Here is a 26,209-nt window from a genome sequence, read left to right on the forward strand (position 1 = left end):
TTGACACTTAAATTTCACTGTACTTCTTTATAAACAACATAATTTCTTTCTGTACATTGCTCTTGAAGCAAGTGAAAAAGATGAGAGTTTCACAAAGTACAGAAAGGTACTTAACACTTGGATTAAGCTACTGACTTCCACGGAGACCTAAGTATCTGATCTTCTTCCCAAATAGATGCTTCCTACATTATATATAAAAGCATCTACCATATAACTGAGCTTAATAAAATTTTTTAGAACTTAAGAACAGTCTCTATTCTGTGCTGACCTTCTGTAATCCCTTTTGCTATCAATTGGTGAACTCAGAGGAACGAAAAAGTTTTAAGTCTCAATCACATAATCAGATGGTAAATCTGCAAGGTAATCCCCTTTTCCAATATCTAGAAGTCTTCATCATAACTGAAGAAAAATAATGTTTGAGAGACTTGCCCGTTTGGCACAGACATTTATGTTAAAGGTACATAATGGAAAACACACTAGAGCTGGGGATACAGAAGGAAGAAATAATAGATCTAATTCAGAGCAAGAAATGCCATTCACATGGTAAGATGAGCACATGCAAAACAGTGGAGAGGAATTAAATTGGCAGTGGCCACAGACATACACATGATAAAGAAGCAAGAAGTCATACGTCATATAGCTGACTCCTGAGGAAGATAAAGTTGGAATATTCTTAGTATATATCAAGGAGGAGGAGGAAGAGACTCTAAGGGAAGAAAGAGACAGATGCGTGAGTTACAAAGTAGGCTGAATTAAAAGTCTAGTTAAACATAATGCATTTAAGCTATCCAGCAACACAAGACATGTGTATACATGTCATGGATAACTCATCTTGATAAATCACAAAGCTAGAGGTGACATCAGACGTAAATTTCTTGTTCTCAGATGAGCAAACTGAGGCCTGAGCATAAGCCCAGGCTGACACAGCCTGTTGACAGTATGATGAGGACAAGCATTCAGACCGCATTAACTTGCGCATTTGCATTACAAGATACTCCCATATAGTAATACAAGGAGAAAAAAAGGACCAGGGGATTTAGACATGTTGATGAGGGTTTGGTTCTGCACACCCAGCAAAACTGTATTTCTGCATAATAGGACTCAGTCCCTTAATGTGTTGGTACCTAGGGTCCAACCAGCAAAACGGCCTTGGGAGGTCAGGAGGATGCTGAGCCTATGTTGGAACCAAGTGTGTTACTCTTAGCTCACACCAGGTCACCCAATGGTAAAGTTCCAACAGATTCACCAAAGGCAAGAAAAAGAATCCCAGAAAAAGATGCTTAGATAAGGGAGCATATTTCCCACAACAAATACCAAAGAGAGTTCAACGACTTAAGCCGAGCTCAGCAGGAATTTTTGCAAACCTTATTAAATAGCAGGCTTTATAATAAGCCCTAAAGAAATACAGGAGGAGAAGCAGCAAGAAAAAAAATCCAAACATATGTAAAAGAAGGAAACAAGTAAAAGCTCACCCAAATGGAACACGTCTTCTACTTGGCACTCTATGAGTTAGCAGCCATGCCTACCTACTCTCTCCTACTGGGTGGACTGTAAGCTTCCTGAGGGCAGGGTCACAGGTATAGCCATCATGGTTAAGTGCCTTGATTAAAGGTCTGCTTTAGGAAAGCCCAAGAATGAAATTAAAAAACACTACCCCCAAAAACGTTCCTGCCATTCTTCTAACAATCAGGTGGCATTGGCCATGTGTGAGAGACTCACTTTTGATCATGTTTACATCATTGGCTCCATCTCCAATGGCCAGCGTGATGGCTTTCTTGTACCTCTTCACCAGGTCCACCACCATGGCCTTCTGCTTGGGGGTGACCCGGCAGCAGATGACGGCGCTGCATTCACAGGCCAGGTCTACAAAATTCTTCTGCTGCTGCTCCTTTTTAGCTTCCAGCCTCCTCTTACTTTGTGTCCGCATTCGTCTTTCTTCTTCTGTCCTGGGGAACTTCAGCTTCAAAATGTTACTTTTTTTGGTCTTTTTCTCGAGAAGAATTTCATTCTGTGAAACCAGAGAAGGAATGGATTATAACCATTTGGGGTTTTATATCAAGAGTACCACTCCCAAGAATTTACTCATGTGAATGATAATTCTTGGGTTATATCATTGATGATATTATTCTGATTATAAAATATTTACTATACAAATATAGAAAATTTTAAAATATACAAAAAAGAAAACTAAAATTATCTGTTAACTGATAAACTAGTGATAACCAGTTTGGTATAATTAGTTTGCTACTAGTTTGGTATAATTCCTTTCATATATAATATTAACTCTGAGACTTGAGAAATTGCCCTTTCATTTATAAGTGAAGAGATTTTTAGGTTAGGAATTAATATGGTAAGCCACCTAAAATCTGTCCAGAATGATTTGCTCTAGTTTGAGCCCAAGGGAGAGACACCGATGATACGTACCAACCAAGAACCAGTAATGATTAAGGCGCGGTTTCCACCAGTTGGAAAAAAAGGTTCGTGCACTGGAGGTACAAATTTTGCATAGACTCCACCTCTGTTCCTCTGGTTTTCCATCCTTGTATGAAGAAGGGCACTGGGAGGAGGGTGGGAATTTAAGTGTTTAAAATATAAGACCATGAACAGGCCCTTAATTGTGAGATAATTGTGATATACAATCTTTTAAAAATTGTGGTTAAAAAAGTAACATAAAATGTACCCTCTTAACTATTTCTGAGTATACAGTTGAGTAGTATTAAGTATATTCACATCAACAATCTCCAGAACTTTTTCATCTTTCAAAATGAAACACTATACCCATTAAAAAATGTCTCCCCACTTCTCTCTCTCCCCAGCCCCTGGTTACCATTCTACTTTCTGTTTCTATGAATTTGACCACTCTAGATAACTCACATAATGGAATTGTACAGTATTTGTCTTTTTCTGATTGGCTTATTTCACTGTCCTCAGGGTTCATTCAGTTATAGCTTATGTCAGAATTCCCTTCCTTTTTAAGGGTAATATTCCATTGTATGGGATATACCACATTCTGTTTATCCATTCATCTGTCAGTGGACACTTGGGTTGCTTCCACCTCTTGGCTATTGTGAATAATGCCTCTATGAACCTGGGTGTGCAGATACCTCAGGTCCCTGCTTTTAATTCTTTTGATATCTATATCCAGAAATGGGATTGCTGCATCATGTGGTAATTCTATTTTTAATTTTTTTAAGGAACCACTGTACTGTTTTAGTGGCTCCACCATTTTATATTCCCACCAACAGTGCACAAGTGTTCCAATTTTTCCACATACTTGCCCAGACTTGTTATTTTCTCTCTCTTTTTTAATAGTAGCCATCCTAAATCAGTGTGAGGTGATACTGTGGTTTAATTTGCATTTCCCTAATGATTAGTGATGTTGAGCATTATTTCATATGCTTATTGGTCATTTGTATATCCTCTTTGGAGAAATGTTTATTCAAGTTCATTTTTTAATCAGATGACATATAATCTTACTAAGTCTTGATTCCACCACTATAAAGGCATCAAGTTCTTAGTGCTTCATTATTTGCCAAAGACAACTAGCTAGAGGAAGATACAGTTGAAAATGTGTTGTAGCACAGGGAAATATATACAGGATCTCGTGGTGGCTCACAGTGAAAGAGAATGTGACAATGAATGTATGTATGTTCATGTATAACTGAAAAATTGTGCTCTACACTGGAATTTGAGACAACATTGTAGAAATGACTATAACTCAATTAAAAAATGTGTTCACAAGCAACAGAAGGAGGGCATTCTTGATCTGAATTATAATAAGTGGGGTGAACCCTAATGTACTATAAACAGTGACCACTGTTGGCAGGAAGAACTTTATTTTCCCATAAAGTTATGTCTGCTTTTGAGATATTCTCAGTGAACAAATTGAAGAGACCACATGTCATACATAGTCTCTTCAATTTTGGAGTGGAAGGGACCATAAATATCTTCTCCCATCTCTTCATGTTGCAAATAAGGAAATCAAACCCAAGAGAGAGAGTCATCTGCAGCAAGTTGATGGGAAAACTGCAGTGAGGACTCAGACCTCCTAACTCTCAGCCCTGGTCTTTCCTCGTTACACATGTAGAACCTTTATTCTTCACCTTCAAGAACAGGTCTCAACCTTGGCACTATGACGTCTTGGGCCAGTTAATTCTTTGTTGCGTGTGGCTGTCCATTGCCCTGTAGGATGTTTAGCAGCGTCCCTGGCCCTTACCCACTAGAAGCCAGGAGCACCCCTCCTCCCCAGCTGTGACAACCAAAGATGTCTCTAGACTTTGCCAAATGTTCCCTAGACGGCAAAGCCCCCCCAACCCCATTTGAGAACGACTTCACTAGAAGATAAGGCATCTATTATTCTGTTTCCACATTAATTTTCACTTTCAAGTTGAAAATAAGGAGTGATCAAGACAAATCACTAAAGGCTGGAAGAGAAATAATATGAATATAATTCATATTAATTGGTTAGTGATGTCTCAAGCCCACTTCCTTTCTCAGCAGGCAAGTGCTGAGGACTGCCTAGGAATGCAGGAAAGTGGCCCCTGGAACCAGGGCAGGCTTCCCCAGGTTTCCTTACAACATGAGGTCGAACCGTGATAACTTGGAGCTGCCTACTGTTTCCTTGCTTCATTTAAACTCAAGGTAACTGTCCCGAGTGACACTTGCTAGCTCCCATTTCTCTGTATCTGCTGTGTCTACTGAGTCTAGTCTGGTTTTTATAAAAATGAGACGTTACAGAGTCTCACACTGCAGGCCCTTCACTCACTTTATATCCTCCCCATAGCAGATCGTGGTATCTTCAGTAAGAAGTTCACATGCAAATCCTATATTTTCAGCAGTTTCTACAACAGAATAAGAATAAGTCAAATGTTACTCCTACTGATGAATTTAATAATGAACTTTATCTAGAAATGATTATTTTTTTCAATTAATGAAATAACCAGATTCAATCAAATAATGTTGTTTTTCTCTAGCAGTGTAGGGAAATCACATAAAGAAAAAAAATCCCTTTCTCAGTAATAAAATAAGTGTAAGTCAAAGTCTGGCTGAGATGCTTTCAATAATAAAATGTGCTATATCAAATACATAAACTGATTATTTAATAAATCAATGTTCATTGAAATATTGAACACATTTAGCTCCTGTGGTTTAATTATTCAGATATGGGGTGGGGTGATAACCATTTCCACAAGCCATGGGGCTCCTACCAGAGATTTTTTCCCCCTTTTCCACCACCACCACCCACACCATTACTTGTTTAAGGTCAAGACTTAATCCCTTAGCTCATCAGAGGCTATACCCCATCAACAATGTCAATCAGATTAAGAGATATTATCAAATGTCCCATGGGAGGCTCATGGAGTAAAGAAATCAATGCCAAACAACTCCTTGTTGAGCTCTGAGTTTAAAAATTAAAATCTTCCCTTGGGGATAAAATTTTAATTGTAACTTTCAAGCAATAAAAGGGGCAAGAAAACAAAAGTTGTCATTCAGCATTTTTGACTGTTCCTCTCTGCCCAACAAATGGCAAAGAGCTAGGGAGGACAGAAAGGACCAGAGGGGTGATGACCCTTTCAGGAAAGGAACCCGCGGCTGGCTGGAGAGATAAGATGAAATGCAATCAGCAAGACACGACCAGCTGCTCAATGTTAAGGAAAAAACGCTGCTACTGAGGGAGTTTCGGGACGGATGCAGTCAGGGCGGGGGCTGGAATAACAGAGGAGGATTTCTTAGGGAAAGCGTCTCTGTCTCAAAGAAACAGACAGTGTTTGTGCAGGATGGAAAGTCTGAGAAGGTCATCCTAAGCAAAGGAAACAGGGCTGTGAATATTTGTGAGTTAACAGATATGATTCCTTGCAAACTGAATTACCCTTTTTGTCTCCAGTAAGCACCCAGATCTTAATGTCAGCTTTTGAAAGTTTTGAAATGGTTTCTGGGACTCCATCCTGTAGCCTGTCTTCAATAGCTGTAGCTCCCAATAGCTGGAATGAACGTTAAAAGAAAGAAATTGGCAAATATGCAAAAAATTTTTTGTAACTGTAGTTCACCAACCTATAAAAAGAAGGGCTAATTATATACTCCAGATGGTACTCTACTGGGGCCAATGGCCATTGTTAACAGAGAAGGGTGCCATGTTTCACACTCACCAAAAGTCAAACAGCCAAAACCTTTATTCTTAAAATAATTTACTAAAACAAAAATGTAAGTACAAATCAAGGACATATAAACACTTTCACTCTGTGTATATTGCTTTACACAGACACAAGCCAATTTCTCTTGCTATTTATTGAACATTGCCCTTTAAACTCTACATGCAATAAGTATTAAACTTTGAAAAATCTCTTTACAAATGATATATTTTTCTTATCTGAAGATTTTGCAAAACATAAATTATTTAAGTAATTCTTACAGTATAATAAGTATATGCTGGTTGATTATTGTGTAAAAATCATAATGAATTTTTAATAAGTGCTAAAAATAATAGAATAAAAATTTCAGTGTTTTCTGTCTTTTGGTTTCTCATAATGGCAACTTCTATTTTGTCTGCTGAACAAAAGAAATTCAGATGACCTAGTTCTTTCTACTCTACCAATTTCAAATACTGAAGTTAGAATCTTTCAAGCTTGTGATCAAAAATGTAATAAAAACCTCATAAAATTTCCAATTCTGTTTGGCATATCAAGGAAAAATTAATTAAGGTTAAAACTCACAATTAAGTCTTTTTCAATCTCTTCATATACTTTATCCAGAGCTTCATCTCGGTTGGTTGAAGCTATGCTGGCAGCCATAAACTTTTTATTCCATTCCTGAAATTCTTTTTCTTCAATTTCCTTATAGCAAAGGCACAGGGTCCTAAGGGTCTCACTTGCAAAGATCTGTTTTATTTAAAAGACAATCCATCCACCGAAAGGATAGTTAATTTTATGTAATTCAAGATCAAGTCTGAAATCTAAATTTGAGGTTATACAGTGGGAGAATTTAAAAAGAATATGGCGAAAGATGGTAGATTCTGTGTACATACATTTCATAGAGGAGATTAACCAAATACCTTGTTTTTCTAAGTATTCTCAAGATCCTGGGACTATATATTAGTTAAAGGGATAAATATACCTTTCTTCTAAATCAAGTCACAAGAATGAAACAAACAAACAAACACCTTTTTCTCTTAACAACTAAGGAAATAACAGACCAAGGAAGCTGCCTTGGGGTATAATGATGTTGTAAACTAGACCTGACAAATTTATAATTTGTTCCCACGAACTGTTACAAGTCCAATCAGCTGTGAACTCTCAACCAAGCATTATTCCCTCAAACCAATTCTGAGCCACTGTTAAAGCTGAGATAAAACATTTTTACGAAAAAGAGTGTCTTGAGGATTTAATCATGGTCAACATATTTAAGCCATTTTAATTTGCTTAAAAAGGAACCATTAAAAATGTTTCATGACTTCACAGTCACATCTTTGTCCAGCCAAAATGGCAGAACTGGTTCACCCAGCTGAGGGTTTGCTTTCAAAGATTCTTTAGAAGGTTCTGTGTGTATTTGATTAGACCGCCATTGTTTGCAGCCTCATGAGAAATTATCCATTGTAACTGCTTCCGCAACACATAGAACCTTAAAATGTGACCCCACTTAGTAACAACGTATTCACCAGGCTTCTTTCTGAAGGACATCTGGCCCCCAAACTCAGACCTCACTTCAACGGAAGGGAAGAAAGAGCTCTTACGAAGCACCTACTAAGGGCTAAGGACTCTGCAAGCTGCTGTCCCTTGCACCAACCCTCCGTGGTAGGAAATACCCCCTTCCTCTTTCACACGGGCCATTAATGATTCATTTGAGACGTCAACCATTCACCCCAAGGACACAAAACAAGAAAAGAGGCAGAACTGAAGCATCGTGTCTGACAGATACACTCAGTACCTCATTGCCATCATATAGAACCAAAACAATGGGAGGATTGGTAGGCAATTCTAAAACAGAAATTTCCAGAAGCATCCCAAATGACTGTAGTATCACTGGACCAAGAACATAGTCCCCCAAAATAACAAGTTTGAAGTGATGACAGCCAAACTGATTCTCTAACAAGGATATCAGAACTCAACTATCCGGTGCATTGCTCTGTCACGCCCCATCGTACATGAACGCTATCTTTCCTTCACTGTCCACCAGGAGGTTGGTGGAATTCTTGGAGATCACACAGATATTGAGACAACAGCACAGTATGCTTATGTAGCCTGCTCAAGGTCACCGGAAGAGAGACCAGACTTTCTCCTGGGTCAGTCCTGCAGATCCTGCCAGCCTGGATGCTGGGAACAGGCACCAAGGTCATTTTCTAGGAAGTCAGTGTCAGGGGCAGAGCCAGAACCAGCCTGCCATGTTCCTACTTTGGTGCTCTTTGCATTCAACTACACCAAGACAACAGAAGGGTCAACAGTCAAAATGAAGCTTCCACTCCAGCTTAAGATAGTCCCAGAAGCCAAGTTTGGAGTCTGTGGCACACAGAGTGGAAGTGAGACTTACATCCAGGGCATCCTGTGTCTCTTGTTTCGTAGGATTCATGCGATGTAACCGCTCATAAATCACAGTGTCAGCACCTTTACAGTAAAGCCTGATGTTGCCTTCTGGGGTTCTTACTAGTAGCAAGGGAAGAAAAGCAAGTAATAAAGTGATTGTTGGATTTCTTAATAGAAAACTACATTTATAAAGTTAATTTGAAGTGTTATAGCGCTAAAAACAATTCATAATTAGTTTAAAATCATCAATGTACCTAGAAAAAATGTTGGTAAGCCACCCTCTACCTAGAATGTAACAGCGAAATAAATATGAAGTTTCATTCAGTCAGCTCTGTTTTCCACATCCTTGCTTATTCTATCAGCAAATACTTTTTTTGACTTCCTACTATGTGCCATGCCCTATGCTGGTTAATTCCTTCCACACAGAACCTTCTTTGTCCAGGCCAACCAACAGAAATCTTTCTCACCTATAAACCTGTAACAGTACTACCTGTAATAACTCCAACCATAACACAACTCCTTGTGACAATTTTCTTGGAATTTCTGATCTGTGCAGTAATTTAATTATGTGTTTCATCACTAACTAGATTTGAAATTCTCCAAGACAGATGCCAGGCATGATAATCAGCCCAGATGAATGCTAGGCACCCAGGAAGTACTCAGTAAAATGAGCCTAATCAGAGTTCAGGAGACAGTTAACCCTCTATATCTTATTGGTTAAAAATCCAGTGTCATAGTGGAAAATCTTGTGGACACCAGTTAACTGAGTGATCAAAGTTAACGTGACCAACAATCACGTGCCTTCTAATGTGATATGCTCGGAAAGGCACGGCACCGACGATGTTCTCTTTCAGCCAACAGTGCATCATCTGACTCCAACAGGGAACATCAGACAAACCCAAATTGAGGGACCATCTACAAAATAACAGGTGTGTGCTTTTCCTAAGTGTCAATGTATGAAAGATCAAAAACAGGTTCTGGAACTCTTCGAGAATAAAGGAGACCAGAGTAATAAAAATCTAATGCAATGTAGAATCCTGGGCTGGATCCTGAACCAGAAAGAAGAATCCTTGTAAAATCTGAAAATGTCCTGTAGATTAGATAATAATAGTGTAATGTTGAGGTTTCTGATTCTGATCACCGTACTATATACATAAATAAGCGAATGTTCATGTTCTCAGAAAATACCTACTTAAGTTACTGGGGGAAATGGGCATTAGATCTGCAGCTGATTCTCAAATGGGTCAGAAAACAAGAACTTATAAATAATGGCAAAGAATGTGTAACCAGTGCTAACAACCAGTGGATATGGGAGAATATACAGAACTTCTTTAAAGAGTTCTTGCAGTTTTTCTGCAAGTTTGAAATTATTTCAAAGTACGAACTTAAGAAATGTCAATATTTGGAAGTGATCATCTCCTCCACTGGGTGGTGTGTTGTAATGGGCCTGGACTGGACGTCTGATTTTGATTCATAAGCATAGCCTCGCTTTTCTCCAAACTCCTCTCCTGCTGCACCCTCCCTTCCCTGAGGTTCCTCAAGTGTCCAGCAGAAGAGCTCGGAGGGACTCACAAAATAAGAGCTCACGTTGTGGATCAACCACCCACGGAGCTGCCACCTCCGATTCAGCAGCTGGCGGCCCATATAGACAAAGAACGCCAACATTCGCAAGATTCAGATCTAATACTGCAGCTGTCCCTTTTGTGATGGACATTGTGCAGAATGAGGGAAAAAACACTGGTTTCAACAAGTGTGTGGAAATCCTCCAGAGCCAAGGGGTTCATTCTTTGCCCGTCTTCTCCTGGTGCCACTAAATAAAGCATGCGTCTCAATCAGCGATTTATAGACATGCTCTGAAGGAGGCCTACCAATGATGGACATTCGCTTCCGGTCACTGTTGAAGTCTAAAATGGCGAGAACTTTGTAGGTCCTCTCAGTGCCCAACTCACTGATGGTGATCGTGTTCTGGGTCCTGGCGAGGAAGGCAAAGCCGAAGTTCCTGGCAGCGCTTACCAGAGCGCCTTCATCAGGAGAGGCCGCCTGGTAGTTGAGTTGACCTAACAAAGGAGGCAGGAGAGAAAACCAGAAAAGCTGGAAAACCAAATGCAAAGTCTACCAGTGTGGTTCACACGGTGGGTGAGGATGCGTAGTTACCCTCGGTATCTGCCGGGGACTGTTCCAGGAGCTCCCACAGGTACCAAGTTCTGTGGATGCTGGAGTCCCTCATGTAAAATGGCAGACTACAGTGAATATGGTTGGCACCCCATGGCCCCCAGCATCTGCGGCCACAGAGGACCAACTGTATTTCAAAACCTGAAACATCCCCAAGAAAACAAGTCACCGATTTTTAAGGAATATGCCAACATTAAAGTTTTTAAACTTTAAAGTTTTATTTCTAATTATAAGCAGTAATATAAACTAGAAGTTAAAAAAAAAACTGGTCAAGAATAGGAAAAAAAAAAAAAATCTCATAATCCCACCAGCCAGAGGAAAAAAACAACATTGCTGACATTTTGTGACAATTTCTTCCCGTCCTTTTGGAGATGCTATTTCTGTAATAGTTTCTATCATGCTAAATACACATTTACATCCTGATTATTTGAGCATGTTATCACAGCTTTAAAAATTCCTTCTATACATTATTTTAAATGAATATAACCTGTGAATGTAGCATGCGACCACTTTCCCGTTAGAGGAACTTAGTTCCTTTCCAATTTTTTTTTTACTCTTAGAAATGACATTGTAATAATCATTCTGTTTGTACAAAGGTTCTTTTGACTGCTTTTCTGAGCATAGCTTCCTTGTAGTGAGTTAAAGAATACTGATCATTTTTAAACCTGTTGGCATATAGATGACTCACTTGTTTTCCAAAAAGGTGTACTAGCGTATCTTTTCTCTAGAACAGTGTGCTTACTTCACCTTAGCTATATTCTCATACCTTAAAAAAATCGCAAAATGTATCAATCTGTTCAATATCTTGATATTTAAAAGTTTAATAAACTGCCTCTCATTCACAACTATCGTGAAACAACAGGAGTAAACCTCACAATGTTGAGCAAAAGAAGCCAGACGTACAAACTATGAGCTTCCATCTGCACAAACCACAAAACAGACAAAGCCAACCCATGCTACTCAGAGTCAGGACAGTAGATACCCCTGGAGGGGCAAGACTGGAAGGGAACACGAAAAGGACTTCTACAGGGATTGATAATGTTCTGTTTTTAAACATCTAAGTACTCATGACAAAGGCGTATTCAGCTTGTGAGAATTCACTGAGCTCTATGCTTGTCTCTATAAGCATGCTGTACATTGGTAAACAATTAAAAAAAAAAAAGAGCTCTCTATCTATCCAAGATTTTCTATTTTTCTACTCATAGTCCTTCTGCCTCAAAGTAGAAGGAAAAGTATTTCTATGGTCAGATGAATTTCCACAGGAAAAGGCATTTCATTTTCCACCATGGTTTTGACCAGGATACAAACCCTGGACGGACGGGCAGCTCTTTGCACCATCAGTCTGCAGGGAGTCGGATGCTCCAGGGTGAACGGCTTAGGTAGAGCTGAACGCCCCTCCCTGCCCTCTTCCCTTCACACACGTGCTCAGATGGTTCACTCTAAGTCAGTATCGATCACATCCAAAGATGACTGGTTGGTCTCTGTTCACCCAGAAAGTCATACACCACAAGTTACAAATGTACTTGCTAAATCCAGCCATTCTGCAAACACACACACATGCCAGAGGGTAAAATATTTAACCAGCGCTAAACAAGCAGCAGTGAGAACACGATCCCCTCCCTTCAGCAAGTTTCGCTGCCAGAGATGGATTGCATCATACTGAAGGGGAACTTATTTCCAACAGAAAAAAGGAACAAAATGATAAAAGGCGGTAAAGTTCCCACAAGTAAGACAATCATATCAGGAACAAGCATTGATATTTTTATCATTAGAAGAAAACCCTGCCATTTTGTCCTAGTAAGAGGCTCACAGAATTGCAGGGTCCACTGGGAGGTGTTTCAGAGACCTGGTCCAAACTCCAACTCGATGTTTGTAGGAGGCAACTTGGACTAAAAATTAACCCCCTGAAACCATTTCTGAAGAGAACTCTGTTTACCACACACTTACATGCAACCCAAGAGACTTTTTCTTTTACAGACTAATTTGTGGATCACGGAACTGATGCAAATAAAAAAGGTGCTCAGACAACAAACCCCAGCCCTCACTATCCTGATTCCATTCTGGCTGATAATCTTCCGGTCACCAGGCGTGCAACAAGTTACCTCTCAGACGAGTCCCTCCCCTCAGTCCCCTCACTCCCTTCACATCGTCTGCTGGATGTCCCCCACATTGGTCACTCTCTCACCCTTCCCAAAGACCCCACGCTATCCAGGTCCTCACTTTCCTCACTGCAGTGTGTCCCTGATCCAAACTCCTAAAACACAGCTCTCTCATCATAGTCTCATGGTGCGTCCCAACTTAAAGGCCTTCTGGTGCAGAAGATGCCTCCAAGCCTTTCACATTCTGCTCTGACATAGCCTCTGCCAGAGGCAAGAATCTAAGATGGCCCTAAGGCCACCCACCTCCACCGCCCTTCCCCCACCGGGTACATACACACTTTCTCCCAGTTAGTTATTCAAGCAAACTCTAATCTAGGTACTGCCAAGAAGGGATTTTTACAGATATAATCAAGGTCCAAACTGGTTGACCTTAAGGATATTATCTGGGTATTCCCAACCTAACTGGGTCAGTCCTCAAAAGAGACAGGGCTCTGCTCAGGGAGAGAGATTTGAAGCATAAAAGGGGTTTGATGGAAGGGAAATTCTCCATGGCTGGCTTTGAAGATGGAAGGAAACATGTGGCAAGGAAGGAGAGAGGCCTCTGGGAGCAGAGCAAGCAAGGAAATGGAGACCTCCGTCCTGCAACCACAGAGACCTGAATCGTGCCATAAGCTTGGAAGAGGACACTGACCTCCAGATGACAATGTGGCCTGACCTGGAGGGAGATCCTTAGCAGAGAACCCAGTCATGTGGTGCCCAGACCCCTGACCTAAAGAACTGTGAGCTAATGAATAAGCCACCGGGTTGCAGTGATCCATCACAGAGCAGTAGACAACCAACGCAGCGTCTCCACACTTGGCCTCCGTGTGCCCCATGTGTACTCAACGCTTGGGCCACATAAACTATCTGTTGGACACGCACGAAAGGATTCTGTCCCCTCTCTTGTTGATGTTGTACGTAATAAAAGGAACCAATCTCCACTATTCTTGTAAAAGAGGGAATGCAAGCAGAGGCACACCAGCATGGTGTGGAGTGGAGGGACTCAGTTAAAGTGAGTTTTCACCTGCCTTCTGAGCTCAGGCAGGTCTTTGTGCTTTCTGGGTCTGAATTTCTGTCCCTAAAAATTTGGAGGAGTTATCCCCAAGGTCCGTTCCAATGGACCCTTTTCAAGATACTTATATGTATCAAAGCCAAAATCAATTTCTCTTTTAGCCTCCTGCACCTAGGAATCCAACTTGCCTTCATTTTCAGTGTCCAGAGCAATTGCCTACCACAGGCTACATGGGGAAAAGATTCCTCAGGATGTACCACTCTGCCTCAGTGGACAGTGGGACAAAGAGCTACACAATGTCAGGCTGGAAAGGGCTTTGAACTCCAGTCTTCCTCCTGCAACACTGAGGAAGCTATTGCCCAGACAGACGGCTGTATTGTATGTGATGGCAGGAACCAAAACTGTTACGCCCATCTCCAGCGCACAGTCCAGGGCTCTTCCCATAAAATTGCAGAAAGAAAACAGACTGTAAGATGAATGTACACTTGGCTAAGCTGGCTGGTTAGCTTTCAAATTAACACCACCACACACTCAAAAAAAAGGAGAATGGTTTTACTAATGAGTCAAAACGTAAGAGAACCAAGTTGCTTAAAAATATCGCACTTGATCCTTATATGAGTACAACGTGCTGGGCTGGTCAAACAGACCTTGACCTCTGCTTCGGTTGTTCGTGACCTGGTCTTACCCCTTTCTATCTGCCCCCACTTGGCTCGCTGAGAGTCCCTTCCATGTATCCACCCCGATCTGAATTCTGCTGTTATCTTGGCTTTATTGCACTATTAGATTCATCCTTGAAGAACAAGTTTCTCTGAAGCCTGCTGCAAGAGATCACATACAGCTTCTGCGCATTCAGTTTTTAGGCCTGTTTCTCCTCTGGAGGTTTTATCCACTACGTATGAAACCTCAGGGTCAGAAAATGGAGAGGGACGTTCGTATGCTGTGCTGATTAAAGTGGAAAATGGACATGCCAAACAGGTGCCTTTTGCTCTTTCCAGAGTGCACATGTTTAATCTCTGTAATTTATCATTATGTCCGTATGTGATAAAGAACTCTAAGAACTCTGCAGAGTATCGTGTAAGTCAGCTTTGCGTGTTCCCATGCAAATGCACATACATAAATTATGCTCCTTTGAATGAAAAAGGCACCTTAAGGAGGCCTCAGCTTTGGCAGCTATTATATCCAACCCAAGACATATCTAATCTAGAAAATAAGTTCTCTCTGAAATTATTCAGTCATAAAGATTGCCCAAGTTTCAAGTCCACTTCCAATCCAGATAAGGTTTGACTCTTCCCTCTCCATAAATATTAAGTAATCAGACAGTGGGAAGATTTTGAGTCTTCTCTTAATGCGAGCCAATCATTTCTCCTACCGATAAGATTTCATTTCCAAAGTGATAAACACATCTGGAGCTAGAATTGCGAAGGAGATGTACATTTTTGGAGGCCAGGAGCCTGTTTCATGGTTTGCTGCCCCATGTACCATCTAGTGGAAGGGGACCACGGACCTTCATCACCTGGGTGGAGGTTTGACAAACCTGTCATGCGCACAACTTTACTGGCATTCAGGTCCCGAGCACGAGTTATCTGTAAACTGAAAACGCTGGTCTCCTGTGTCTGAGGTGTGAGAGGACCACTCACCGTCCAGCCTGTCCACCATGACCGTGTGGCACACCGCCAGCAGGAAGAAGAACTGTCGTATTCCCGGCTCCTTCCCCGACCGGATTTGCTCGATGAGATAATGGTCATAAAATGCAAGCTTCCCGTCAGCATACATATTCCAGCTAAAATCCACCTGCTGCAAGAAGAGGAGGAAGAAAAGAAAATGTGATTTGGGCAGAACAAACGATAGGAACTTTTCTTTGAAGCCACGTCTTTAGGCAAACATCACCTTAGGACCTGAACACATTTTGGATGTCAGGAGGCTCACACCTGTCTTAAAACAAAACGACAGCCTGTTGTGAGTCGAATTGTGTCCCCCTCTAAAAGGACACCTCGGGGTCCTAAACCTGGCACCTGGGAACAGGACCTTCTTTGGAAATAAGGTTTTGTTGGATGGAATCAAGTGAAGATGAGGTTATACTGGATTAGAATGGGCCCTAACCCAGTGACTGGTAATCTTTATAAAAGGAGGGAAATCTGGACACAGGCACACAGGGAGAAGGCCATGTGATGACAGAGGCAGATTTCTGAGTGTTGTGTCTGCAAAGCCAAGGAGTACCAAGGACAGCAGGCAACCACCAGAAGCCGGGAAGAAGCAGAGAAGGATCCTGCCTTAGGGACTGCCTCCAGAGGGAATGGATCCTACTGACACATGAATTCAAACTTCTCGCCTCCAGAGCTGCGAGGGAATGCATTTCTGTTGTTTTAAGCTACCCATTCCGTGGTAGTTTGTGACAGCCCAGGAAACTCATACACACCCCAAAGGATTTTGTAAGTGAAAGGACTCACCTCTGCTTTGCTATGATTGTGCTGAGAAGCGTCCTGATGGTCTCCTGAGAAACAAACAGGACAAACAGAGTCTGTAGGTCTTACAGCCTGTTTCTGGGCAGCCCTCGAGTTAAGAACGGCTTCAACAAGAGTGGTGTAAATGGTTTTTCAAGAGTGGTTAAAAACAAGCAGAACATACAGAAGAAGAAGAATGTTTGATACAGACCACATGTGGTCTGCAGAGGCCAAAATATTCCCTATTTGGCTCTTTGCAGAAAAAGTTTGCTGGCCCCTGGTCTAGAGGTTCCAATACTGGGGCCTGTCCCTCAACACTGCAATCTCCTCTGGGGCCAGAATCCTGTCCTTTAAAGTACTTCATGTCCCCCAGCTCAGAAGGGGCTGCCACCACTCTCAGGGGAACCCCATCCTCAGCCCCTTGGTTTCCCACCTTGCTCACTGATGTGATGAGAAATTATACTCACAGTAGACAGTTTCCTCCAAGTGGAAAGCATATGACATTCTTATAGCTTTGTAAAAAAAAAATTGTACTGTCTTTATTTAATCAGCCCCTGGCACCCACCATTCTACTTTCTGACCCTATGAGTTTGACTCCTCTGAGTACCTCACATACATGGAATCATACAGTATGTGTCCCTTTATGTCTGGCTTATTTCACTTAGCATAACGTCCTCAAGGGTCATCCAAGTAATAGCATGTGTCAGAATCTCCTTCATTTTTAAGGCTGAATAACCCCATTGTGTGTAAACACCACATTTTCCTTTTCCATTCACCCACTGATGGGCACTTAGAAGTAAGTTTGGTTACTTCTACACTTAGCTATTGTGAATAACGCTGCTACAAACGTGGGTGTGCAAGTATCGCTTCCGGTCCCTGCTTCTGATTCTTTTGGGTGTGCACCCAGCAGTGGGACTGCTGGATCACAGAGCAGGTTAATTTTCTGAGGAGTGTGTGCCTGTTTCTGACTCCTGACCTCCCCATGCCTGCGATCCCAGTGCCACCACGGATGCCGCTTGGGAAGCATCACCCGAGTGACCACCAGGGCTCTGCACTGGGACAGGGGAGCCACTCTGGGAAGGTGGCCTCTGGTCAGACACGATCAGGGACTGAGTCATGGCTTCCACTCACCGTAAATGTGCCCATTGATGCAGCACTTTTTAAAGGTCATGATATTCTGTGTGAGTGTCCCCGTCTTATCAGAGAAGATGTAATGGATCTGCCCCAGCTGCTCGTTCAGCGTGGTGGTTCTCGCCTTTGCGGGCGTGTCCTTCTCAGCATAGTACATCTGCAGGTCCCAGTTGATGAAGTGACTCTGCCCAAGACGAATCACTTCCACGCTAGGAAGGCAAAAGATGACTTTCAACAGAGTTTTCAGGCACAAGGCAGGCACTGGGTCTCGTCCCCACTTTGCACTTTGTACGGGGGTGAGCTACTTATCCGCAAAGACACAAGCCCTGCAGTGACCCATGTGCCCAGCCTCGGGGTTCTCCTGACCAAACAGATCTTTCTCCAACTTCAGGTTCAAACCGCCCTCTCAGTGTCATTTCCCACCCACTCCCGAGCCCATCCGGCCATGGCGCCCCATGCTTAGAACACACAGCCCATGTGGGTGACATGGTAACACCGCAGGGGACACCATACGATGTGGCAATACCTACTCTGCTCTCATTCTGCATCGCACTCAGGGACATCTGGAATGTCCAGCTCCCCCCAGTTGTATGGCAAAGGGAGGGACGGTCCACTAGGCTACGCACCCCTGTGTGCTCTCAAGCAGGGCAGAGGGCTTTTGGCAAATAACCCCTAAATTGTGATTTCACACTGTGAAAAAGCACAACTTTTTCCTTAATTCTTATAAGGTTACAGAATGTCCTAAATACAATATTCTAAAATGGATCGTTTCCACTTAAAAACTATCACTATAGCTCAGTGGTACAGCATGTGCTTGACATGCACGAGGTCCTGGGTTCAATTCCCAGTGCCTCTGTTAAGGGAAAAATAAACAAATAAATAAGCAAAGAGAACAATCACACAGCCTGTGAAAAAAAAATTCTGCAATTCAAAAAAAAACTATTTAAAAAAACTCTTATAATTAATTAAATATGTCTCAGTTATAAAGAAGCTGTACACACATCCAGCAACTATTCGGTAGGCAAAGGATGTCTTTATAATATGCTAAACAGATGGAAAGATAACGCCCACCATCTCTCCTCCCTTAAGTATTTCCTGAGTGCCTACTATGTGCCAGACACCATCCTAGTACAGGGATGGCACATCAGTAAACAAAAGAGACAAAATCCTTGCTTTCAAGGAGGTTACCTTCTAGTGGAGATGGACAAGTAAATAAAGCAGTAAATATACACTACAGCAGGTGCTGGAGATTCTCTGTAGAAAATCAAAGCATGGTAAGGGGAAACAGAGACCAATAGGCAGTGGAAGAGATCTTTAAGATACAGTGGGTCCGGAAAAGCCAGGAGTATAAGATGATGTTTGAGTAGAGACCTGAAGGAAATAAAAGAGCAGCCACGTAGATATGGGAGAAGGATGTCCCAGGCAGAGGTCAGAGCAGGCGCAAAGGCCCTGGGGCAGGCACTGGTACAGCCAAGGAGTTCAAGAAGGCTTGGGGGAGCCCAGGGAGTGGGCAGAGGAGCTGGAGGTGATGGTTAGGAGTGGAGGCCAGAGCACCAGATTGCGCTGGGCCTTGAGGATCCTAGTGTGGCTTTGATGAGTCTATTCTGAATGGGACGGTAAACTACTGTAGGGCTAGAAACCAAGTGGAGATACCCTCTGAAATGACCTGATCAATTATGTTTCAAAAGGACCTTTACATCCAAGAGAAACACCAAAAAATCTTATTAGTCACATGCCATGACCGTTTTAAACCTAAAACCACACATATAGTTTATTTTATAACATATATTTATAAATAGAGACAAAATAATCTGTATAGTAATTCCCCTAACAAAGGTAAAACTCATCTCAGTTTTGTTTTTCTTTTTTTTTAAAGTAACTGTAAACACTTGGCTCCCCACGGCTTCACTCTTCACTAAAAGAACAACAGTGACTCCATGTAATAAAATTAAAAATAAAACAAATGCACATGTAATAAAATTAAAATAAAATAAATGCTTCTAATTACAGGTGTGCACGTGGTCCTGTATGCCTCTGGGCTATTACTTATTGGAACTAAGAGCAGACTCCTTGGTATATTTCAAGACACAATTTCTCTCCTGATGGCCTAAAGTTCAACTGACCAGTACAGTGAACTTTGATATTAAAAAAGGAAAAAAGGAAGAAATACCACAAAACAAGGTGATTACCATTTGTCAGAGATACGACCCTAATGCTTCCATTGCAGTGGAGGCTGAGATGAGAAACAGAGCATTTGGAGAGGCTGAAGGTGGGTACGGAGGGTGGTATTCCCATCAGAAGGGAGCCTCCAGGAAGCCCAGTGAGTTTTACAAGCCTTAGGTGTAGCAGGTGGTAATAAGGAAGGCACACATAAAAGGTTAGGAAGGCTGCTGGAAAGGAAAACAACTTAAGTTTTTTTTCCATGGCATTCTAAATCTTCACCCAGCTCTTCCTATGGTTGGGCTTTGAAGCCCAGTGAGAGGGAATCTTGCCCAGCGACTGACTGCAGGGGTAGAGTTCGATCTCTGAACTCTGGCAGCCTTATCCATAAAGTGGCTGAGATACGAGGTGCCGTGCCTGGCACAGAGCAGACACGCCAACGTTAATTTCCTTTCCCTCAGTTACCCTCGATTCTGAAATGAAAGCTGTTTTCTTACTTGTTCCTTATGACGTCTGAAACGACTGTTGCTAGCAATGAAGGTGCTAAGTTGGGAAGATGTATCATGTTCTTTGCTTAAAGCAAAAAGTCAGAGAGAAGACAGCCTTACCTGACGTAGAGAGAGATGGGCACCAGGGTGTTTAGAACAATGATGTAGCCCCAGAAATTCAGGAAGCCACGATAGGAGGGAGTAGCGTCCTCCCCACTGTAGAGGTACCAAGAGTAATTGCCGACTTGAGCTTCCCAGTAAGCATGGCCGATAGCAAGGCCCGCGGAGAGCAAGATGAGAACAACAAAGATCTAAAAGACATACAACAGTTACGTTTATTCTTACCTAATACTTTACATACTTATGGTAACTTAGTAGTCTGTAAAAACAACACACTTAAACTATAAACAGTTCCATACAAATGCTTGGAAAGTCTATTTGATTTTTGTGATTGATTGACTTATCCTATACACTACATGTAAGGTGCGGTTTCGTTCCCAAAATTATCTTTCAGAAGAGAAGGTGGTGTCTTACATTCCAACCCTTACGTGGAGATGAGTTAACATAGCAGGGCTGAGACTGCCATCCTCAGAAGTCCTGCTTGCCAGGGTGGCCACTGGCTGGCACGTGGGAACTTAGATTTTGGAAGGGTTTCCCGATTCCTTATTTCTTATTCCTCGGTAAGAATGGCTCACTGTGCCTAACTGTTTGTGTAAAACAGTATGGCTTATGCTGCCCGCCCACATTCCTTTGGGGAGTCTGGAATTTTGGTACATGCCCGGCAGGCAGTGTCTACATGATGGTTCCCCAGTAAGACGCAGGCAGAGTCTCTAACGAGCTTCCCTAATACTCCACACGGGCTGACACAAATTGTCGCTGGGGCCGAGAAGTGTCTTCTGGGTGTGACCTCACTGGGAGAGGACTCTTGGAAGCCCGTGCCGGGTTTCCCCCGAACTTTGCTCGATGAGCCTTCTCCCTTTGCTGGTCTTGCTTTGTGATGAGTTATAATAGGTCCTAACTGTGAGGACAACTACCCACTGAATTCTGTGAGTCCTCCTCGAGAATCACTGAAACTGGGGATGGTTCCTGGGGACCCCGGCACACCTTATACCTAAACTTGCCTTATATTTGGACTTAAACAGCATATGTTGGGGGAGAGAAAGGTTTGCTTTTAAAAGAACCATTATGAGAAACTAACAGCAACTAAAATCAACCCCACGTTGACTTCAGAAGCCCAGTGCCACTGGCTTATTTCGAGCTCCCTGGTTTCCCAACCGGTCACTCCAGTCATCCACTCAGGGCGCCCCACAACCGAAATCTCCATTCCCAGAGAGATTCTCTTATTAGAAATGTAACATTTCTGTGAAAAGGTGAGGGAACCTCCTCTCCCCACCACCAGAGTTCTTCCACCTGCCTACAGAGATGAGACTGCATGAGAACAATACACAACAAAACTAGAAGCACCACAATCAACTAGAACAGAAGATAAATACCGTGTAAACCATGTAGTTCATCAAGTAATCAATTTTAGTTCTTTTAAATCTGGTTTTCCCACTATTCTTCATCATTTTAGTGTCAGCGCCTAAAAAAGGAAACTTCAATACGATCAACAGTCGGGAAAATCAATTCACCAGCACGCCAATAAAACGACTTTCTTTGGTTTCAACAGAGAAGGGACAGAAAATCAATTTCCTCCTTTAAATCTTTAATGAGCGTTTGGATCAATTTCCCAAAAGACCCTGAAAGTACCTGCAAAAATGACCAATCCATGGCAGAAGTCGGTGTTTCTGATCACACAGCCGCGTAACAAAATTCTGTCAGCATCCAAAGGAAAACTGGTCTTTCTCCAAAATAGTGTTCCTGTAAACTTATCTAGTCGGTTATTCGGTTCCTCACATTCAATAAAACCTTTTTAAAAAGATAGGATTCACATAAGTACACGCATATGAAAGAGTTTCTGGCTTTAATTAATAGGGTCTAAATCAAGCCATTAAAATTTAAAACAAAATAAGACATGTTAGCACAAACCATCAAATGTTGCCAAGGAATTTTCTTTTTGGAGATACTGGTGTGTGATTTCCAGTGCCATTTTGAACTTTAAATTGGTTTCTCTAAAAGGAGAGAGGGGGAAAAAAAGAACCGAACAAATTTCAGAATTTGAAAAGGAGTTTAAAGAAAATTATACAAAGTAACATTGGACAGACTTGGAAGTGAAAGCTAAATAATTTGCTTTTGCTATTTTTAAACTCCCTGTTCACCTTGGAACTTCAGGTTTGGATGAAGTTATCCCATGAACTAGAGAGAAACTCCTGACCTGGGAAGTGCTGGCCCCCTTTGCTGTTTGTAATTGTGGGGCCATCTGGGAAGGACAGAGACATCCAGGAACCTCCCTTCCTCCTTCTTACTAACGTAATTCTTACCAGCAGCCTGGGCTGTCAAACCACTGTTTAAAACTGTAGCTTCCAATATTTAATCACACTGAGATAATTCTCCAAAACTTATTTGTTACAGAAAGTGTCAAGACTCAAGACTTTGTTACAGAAAGTGTCAACGTATTATTTTCCAGAGTTAATAACCAGATCCTACGTGTTAGAAAGAAAATTCTAAGAAAGGAGGAAAGGAGAGGGTAACCTTAGCCCCAGTACTTGGCATGTCCCCCCATCCCCGACACTGGAAGGCGAGGCAGATCCAAGAGGACACGCAGGGCCAGGCTGGGCACACGTGCGCTGGAGAGAAAGCCTGTCTTCTTACGAAGAATGACCGTACAACTTCCACAAATGCTGACGGGGCATTTCCACGTACTAAGAAGTTGATGGGCAGTTCTTGACTTTCCATTCCGTTTGCTCTGACAGGGCATGTGAGGATTTTATATCTTCATGAAGCTTTAGAATCTCTCACTCATGGGAGTGACTGCTGTTTTCTAGTTATGACTGAACAATCAACTGATTTACAGAGCAGAGAAAGCTCTCATTTTTTCTCAGATGATCTCATCTCTCTCCATAAAGAAGCTTATGCACATCTAGGGTGTGAGGAAAGGGGTTTACGCCAGGATGGGAAGTACATGCGGGCACCAGTCCCGAGAGCGAGCACAGGTCACTGTGTGACCTTGGGCAGGCGACCTCACCGCCTAGTGCCTCAGTTTCCTCTTGGGTAACGTCGAGGTAATAAGAACACTCGTCTCACAGGGATGCTGAGAAGATTAAATGAGCTATCGTGTAAAGCTAATGCAACCTAACAGGCGCTCCATAAATGTACTGAAAACTGGTCAAAATGATCAAAAACTGAACTTAATCCTCTTTCAAGTGGTAGCATAATAACTGAAACCAACAAAATTGTCCATTGGCAAACATTTTACAAATCTGACCTTTCTTTCTGAGATAGATTATATTAATAGCCATCAGGCTGTGTCTGGTCACTGCTCAGCAGTTTACAAAGGGCCCACAGATAGATTCTGCCATTAACCCTTTTACCTTCCCTGAAAGGTGGGGAAAGACAGGTTTGGCCCTTTCAAATAGGGAGATGAAATGAGACAAAGAGAGGTTTGTCTACTAGGGAGTAAGACCATTATTGTCTTGTTGTTGGTCCTAGCAGGAACTAACTAGGGAATAAAACCAAGACAAAGAGAGGCCAACAGAGGGGGGAGAGGCAAAGCCAGACCTCAGGGCTTCTCATCCAAAGAGCACAGCCTTCAATGTAAGGAATGTGCCTTCAGAGGTCAGCTTTCAAACGGGCCCACCTAAGACTCACTTACCCATCCAGTTCAGCCGTTTCCACGTAGCAGAGGCTGTTGGGTTCAGAGCTGGACAGCAGCAGGATGTCGGCCTGTTTGAAACAAAACACACCAATGACACGGAGACCCCTCCCGACTCAGGCAAAGCCAAGCGCCAGGTCAGATGGGAGGACAAGGAATGAGACACCAGAGCTTGTCCACTTACTGGAACGAAGTCATTTTTTTTCAGACGAATGACATCTCCAACTTGAATCTCTTTCCACTTGGCAATTTTGAATCTGAGTATTAAAAAGAATGATAGTTTAGTGGCTTTTTAAAAGTTACTGGTGAGGGGTGGGTATAGCTCAAGTGGTAGAGGGCATGCTTAGCATACATGACGTTCTGGGTTCAATCCCCAGTACCTCCTCTAAAAATAAATAAATAAACCTAACTACCTCCCCCAACCAAAATAATAATAATAATATATATTTTTTTAAGTTACTGGCGAGGGCTTTGAAATTATTCTGCCTGGAAGCCACAGATTCTGAGAAAACATGTAAACCACGGGGAAAAGGTTTGCCAAAAGTTCAGCCATTTGACAGTTAAGGGGTCATAGGATCGCGTTCTCCTCTGGACGCAGTGACAATGGCGGTGGTGACTAGAGGTGTCCTTCCCAGTCTACGTCAGTCAAGGATTAATGGCGGCTCCTTCAATGTGTGGGAAGGAGGCACGTGCCACCCCTTGGTTTCTGCTCCTGCCCTGGGCTCCCAGCCCTCCTCCTTCCTTTCCTCAGTTAACCAGCACCTGCTCGCTGCTGGTCCCAGGACAGGGAGGTTTTACTGGCTCCCATCCAGGTGACCTGGAGCCTTCATGGAGCGTTAGAGCCTGCCTCCTCTCTCTTGTTTAATGTATCTTTTCAACAAGTGTGTATCACCTTTGTAGTTAATTTCATAAGGATGTTGATAAAATAAAAAGACCTCTTCCTTTGGTAATAAATTCCATAGGAAACATCCATTTAAATGTCTCAAAAACAACATTTTTTAAAGTTTTAAGATACAGGATAGGCAGAGCAAGGAGATAATGCAGGCTGGCTTTCAGACCACCGCAATAAAGCAAATATTGCAATAAAGCGAGTCACACGAGATATTTAGTTTCCTCGTGCATATTTAAAGTTATGTTTACACTGTACTGTAGCCTGTCAAGTGTGCAACAGCATCATGTCTAAAAAACAATGTCCACGCCTTACTTAAAAATACTTAATTGTTAAAAAACGCTAACCGTCATCTAACCTTCAGTGAGTTGTGATTCTTTTCACAACAATAATATCAAAGATCACTGATCACAGATCACTTTAACAAAAAAATAATATGATGAAGTTTGAAATATTTCAAGAATTACCAACGTGTGACAGAGAGACATGAAATGAGCCAATGCTGTTGAAAACATGGCACCTTGCTTGACACAGGGTGCCACAAACCTCAATTTATAAAAAATGCAGTATCTCTGAAGCTCAATAAAGTGAAAGGCAATAAAAAGAGGTCTGCCTGTAGCCTGCTTTAAAGCTTTTCACATAAAGAAAAAATAATGCTAACAGATACTAGGAACCTACCACAACCAACAACATTTTGGAGGCAGAAATCCAATTACTATGCTTGTCCTCCCATTAATTTATGGACAAAACAGACCTGGAGACTTAAAGTATATTTCAAATGTATGTTTATACCCCAGTTTCCCCAATTTTACAAGAATTTAATACACGGTTTTTAATCTCTGGATTTTTTTTTTTTAACTTGGCTTATCCTTCCCTAAAAGGGATGGTAGTTTACATTTCAGTATTTCTTTTTTTCAATTTAAAAAAAAAATTTCTTATTGAAGTATAGTCAGTTACAATGTGTCAATTTCTGGTGTGCAGCATAATGTTTCAGTCATACATACACATACATATGTGCCTTTTCATCATAGGTTAGTACAAGATGTTGAATATAGTTCCCTGTGCTATACAGAATAATTTTTTTTAATCTATTTTATATATAGAAGTTAGTATTTGTAAATCTCCAACTCCCAATTTATTCCTTCCCACCCCCTTTCCCCCCGGTAACCGTAAGTTTACTATGTCTGTGAGCCTGTTTCTGTTTTGTAGGTAAGTTCATTAATGTTTTCTTTTTTTCTTTTCTTTTTGTGTTTTGTTTTGTTTTGTTTTTAAGAGTCCACACATGAGTGATATCATATGGTATTTTTCTTTCTCTTTCTGGCTTACTCAGTATTTCTAAGATGACAAATTAGCAATTTGCGTGTGGGTCTCAAGTTACAAATCAATTAAGCATCTTCTTGCCACAGCTCCTGGGGGTATTAGAGGCAATTCCATTGGCTTCTTCCACTGTGATGTTCAATTTCCCCTTGGGACGCCCCTGTCGCTCTGCACCACGGATGCCCAAGTCCCCACCC

General features: G+C 41.9%; 1 protein-coding gene across 4 annotated transcripts in view; it reads right to left on the reverse strand.

The window, feature by feature from the left end:
• Positions 1-26,209, reverse strand: part of ATP8B1 (ATPase phospholipid transporting 8B1) — a 102,444-nt gene that overhangs the window by 10,109 nt on the left and 66,126 nt on the right. For all 4 annotated transcript variants that reach the window (XM_074355157.1, XM_074355156.1, XM_074355155.1 and 1 more), the window contains 16 exons: positions 23,991-24,063; positions 23,807-23,877; positions 22,084-22,166; positions 21,805-21,963; positions 21,549-21,637; positions 20,176-20,366; positions 17,408-17,616; positions 16,283-16,326; positions 15,473-15,629; positions 10,382-10,570; positions 8,521-8,633; positions 6,711-6,875; positions 5,870-5,981; positions 4,766-4,841; positions 2,425-2,557; positions 1,720-2,008 (listed from right to left, as the gene is read on the reverse strand). In XM_074355157.1, the coding sequence (XP_074211258.1) occupies positions 1,720-2,008; positions 2,425-2,557; positions 4,766-4,841; positions 5,870-5,981; positions 6,711-6,875; positions 8,521-8,633; positions 10,382-10,570; positions 15,473-15,629; positions 16,283-16,326; positions 17,408-17,616; positions 20,176-20,366; positions 21,549-21,637; positions 21,805-21,963; positions 22,084-22,166; positions 23,807-23,877; positions 23,991-24,063 (2,153 nt within the window). The remainder of the gene's footprint in view (positions 1-1,719; positions 2,009-2,424; positions 2,558-4,765; positions 4,842-5,869; positions 5,982-6,710; positions 6,876-8,520; positions 8,634-10,381; positions 10,571-15,472; positions 15,630-16,282; positions 16,327-17,407; positions 17,617-20,175; positions 20,367-21,548; positions 21,638-21,804; positions 21,964-22,083; positions 22,167-23,806; positions 23,878-23,990; positions 24,064-26,209) is intronic.

The sequence above is a fragment of the Camelus bactrianus genome, chromosome 30 (assembly GCF_048773025.1).
Source record: "Camelus bactrianus isolate YW-2024 breed Bactrian camel chromosome 30, ASM4877302v1, whole genome shotgun sequence".
Taxonomy (NCBI): Eukaryota; Metazoa; Chordata; class Mammalia; order Artiodactyla; family Camelidae; genus Camelus; species Camelus bactrianus.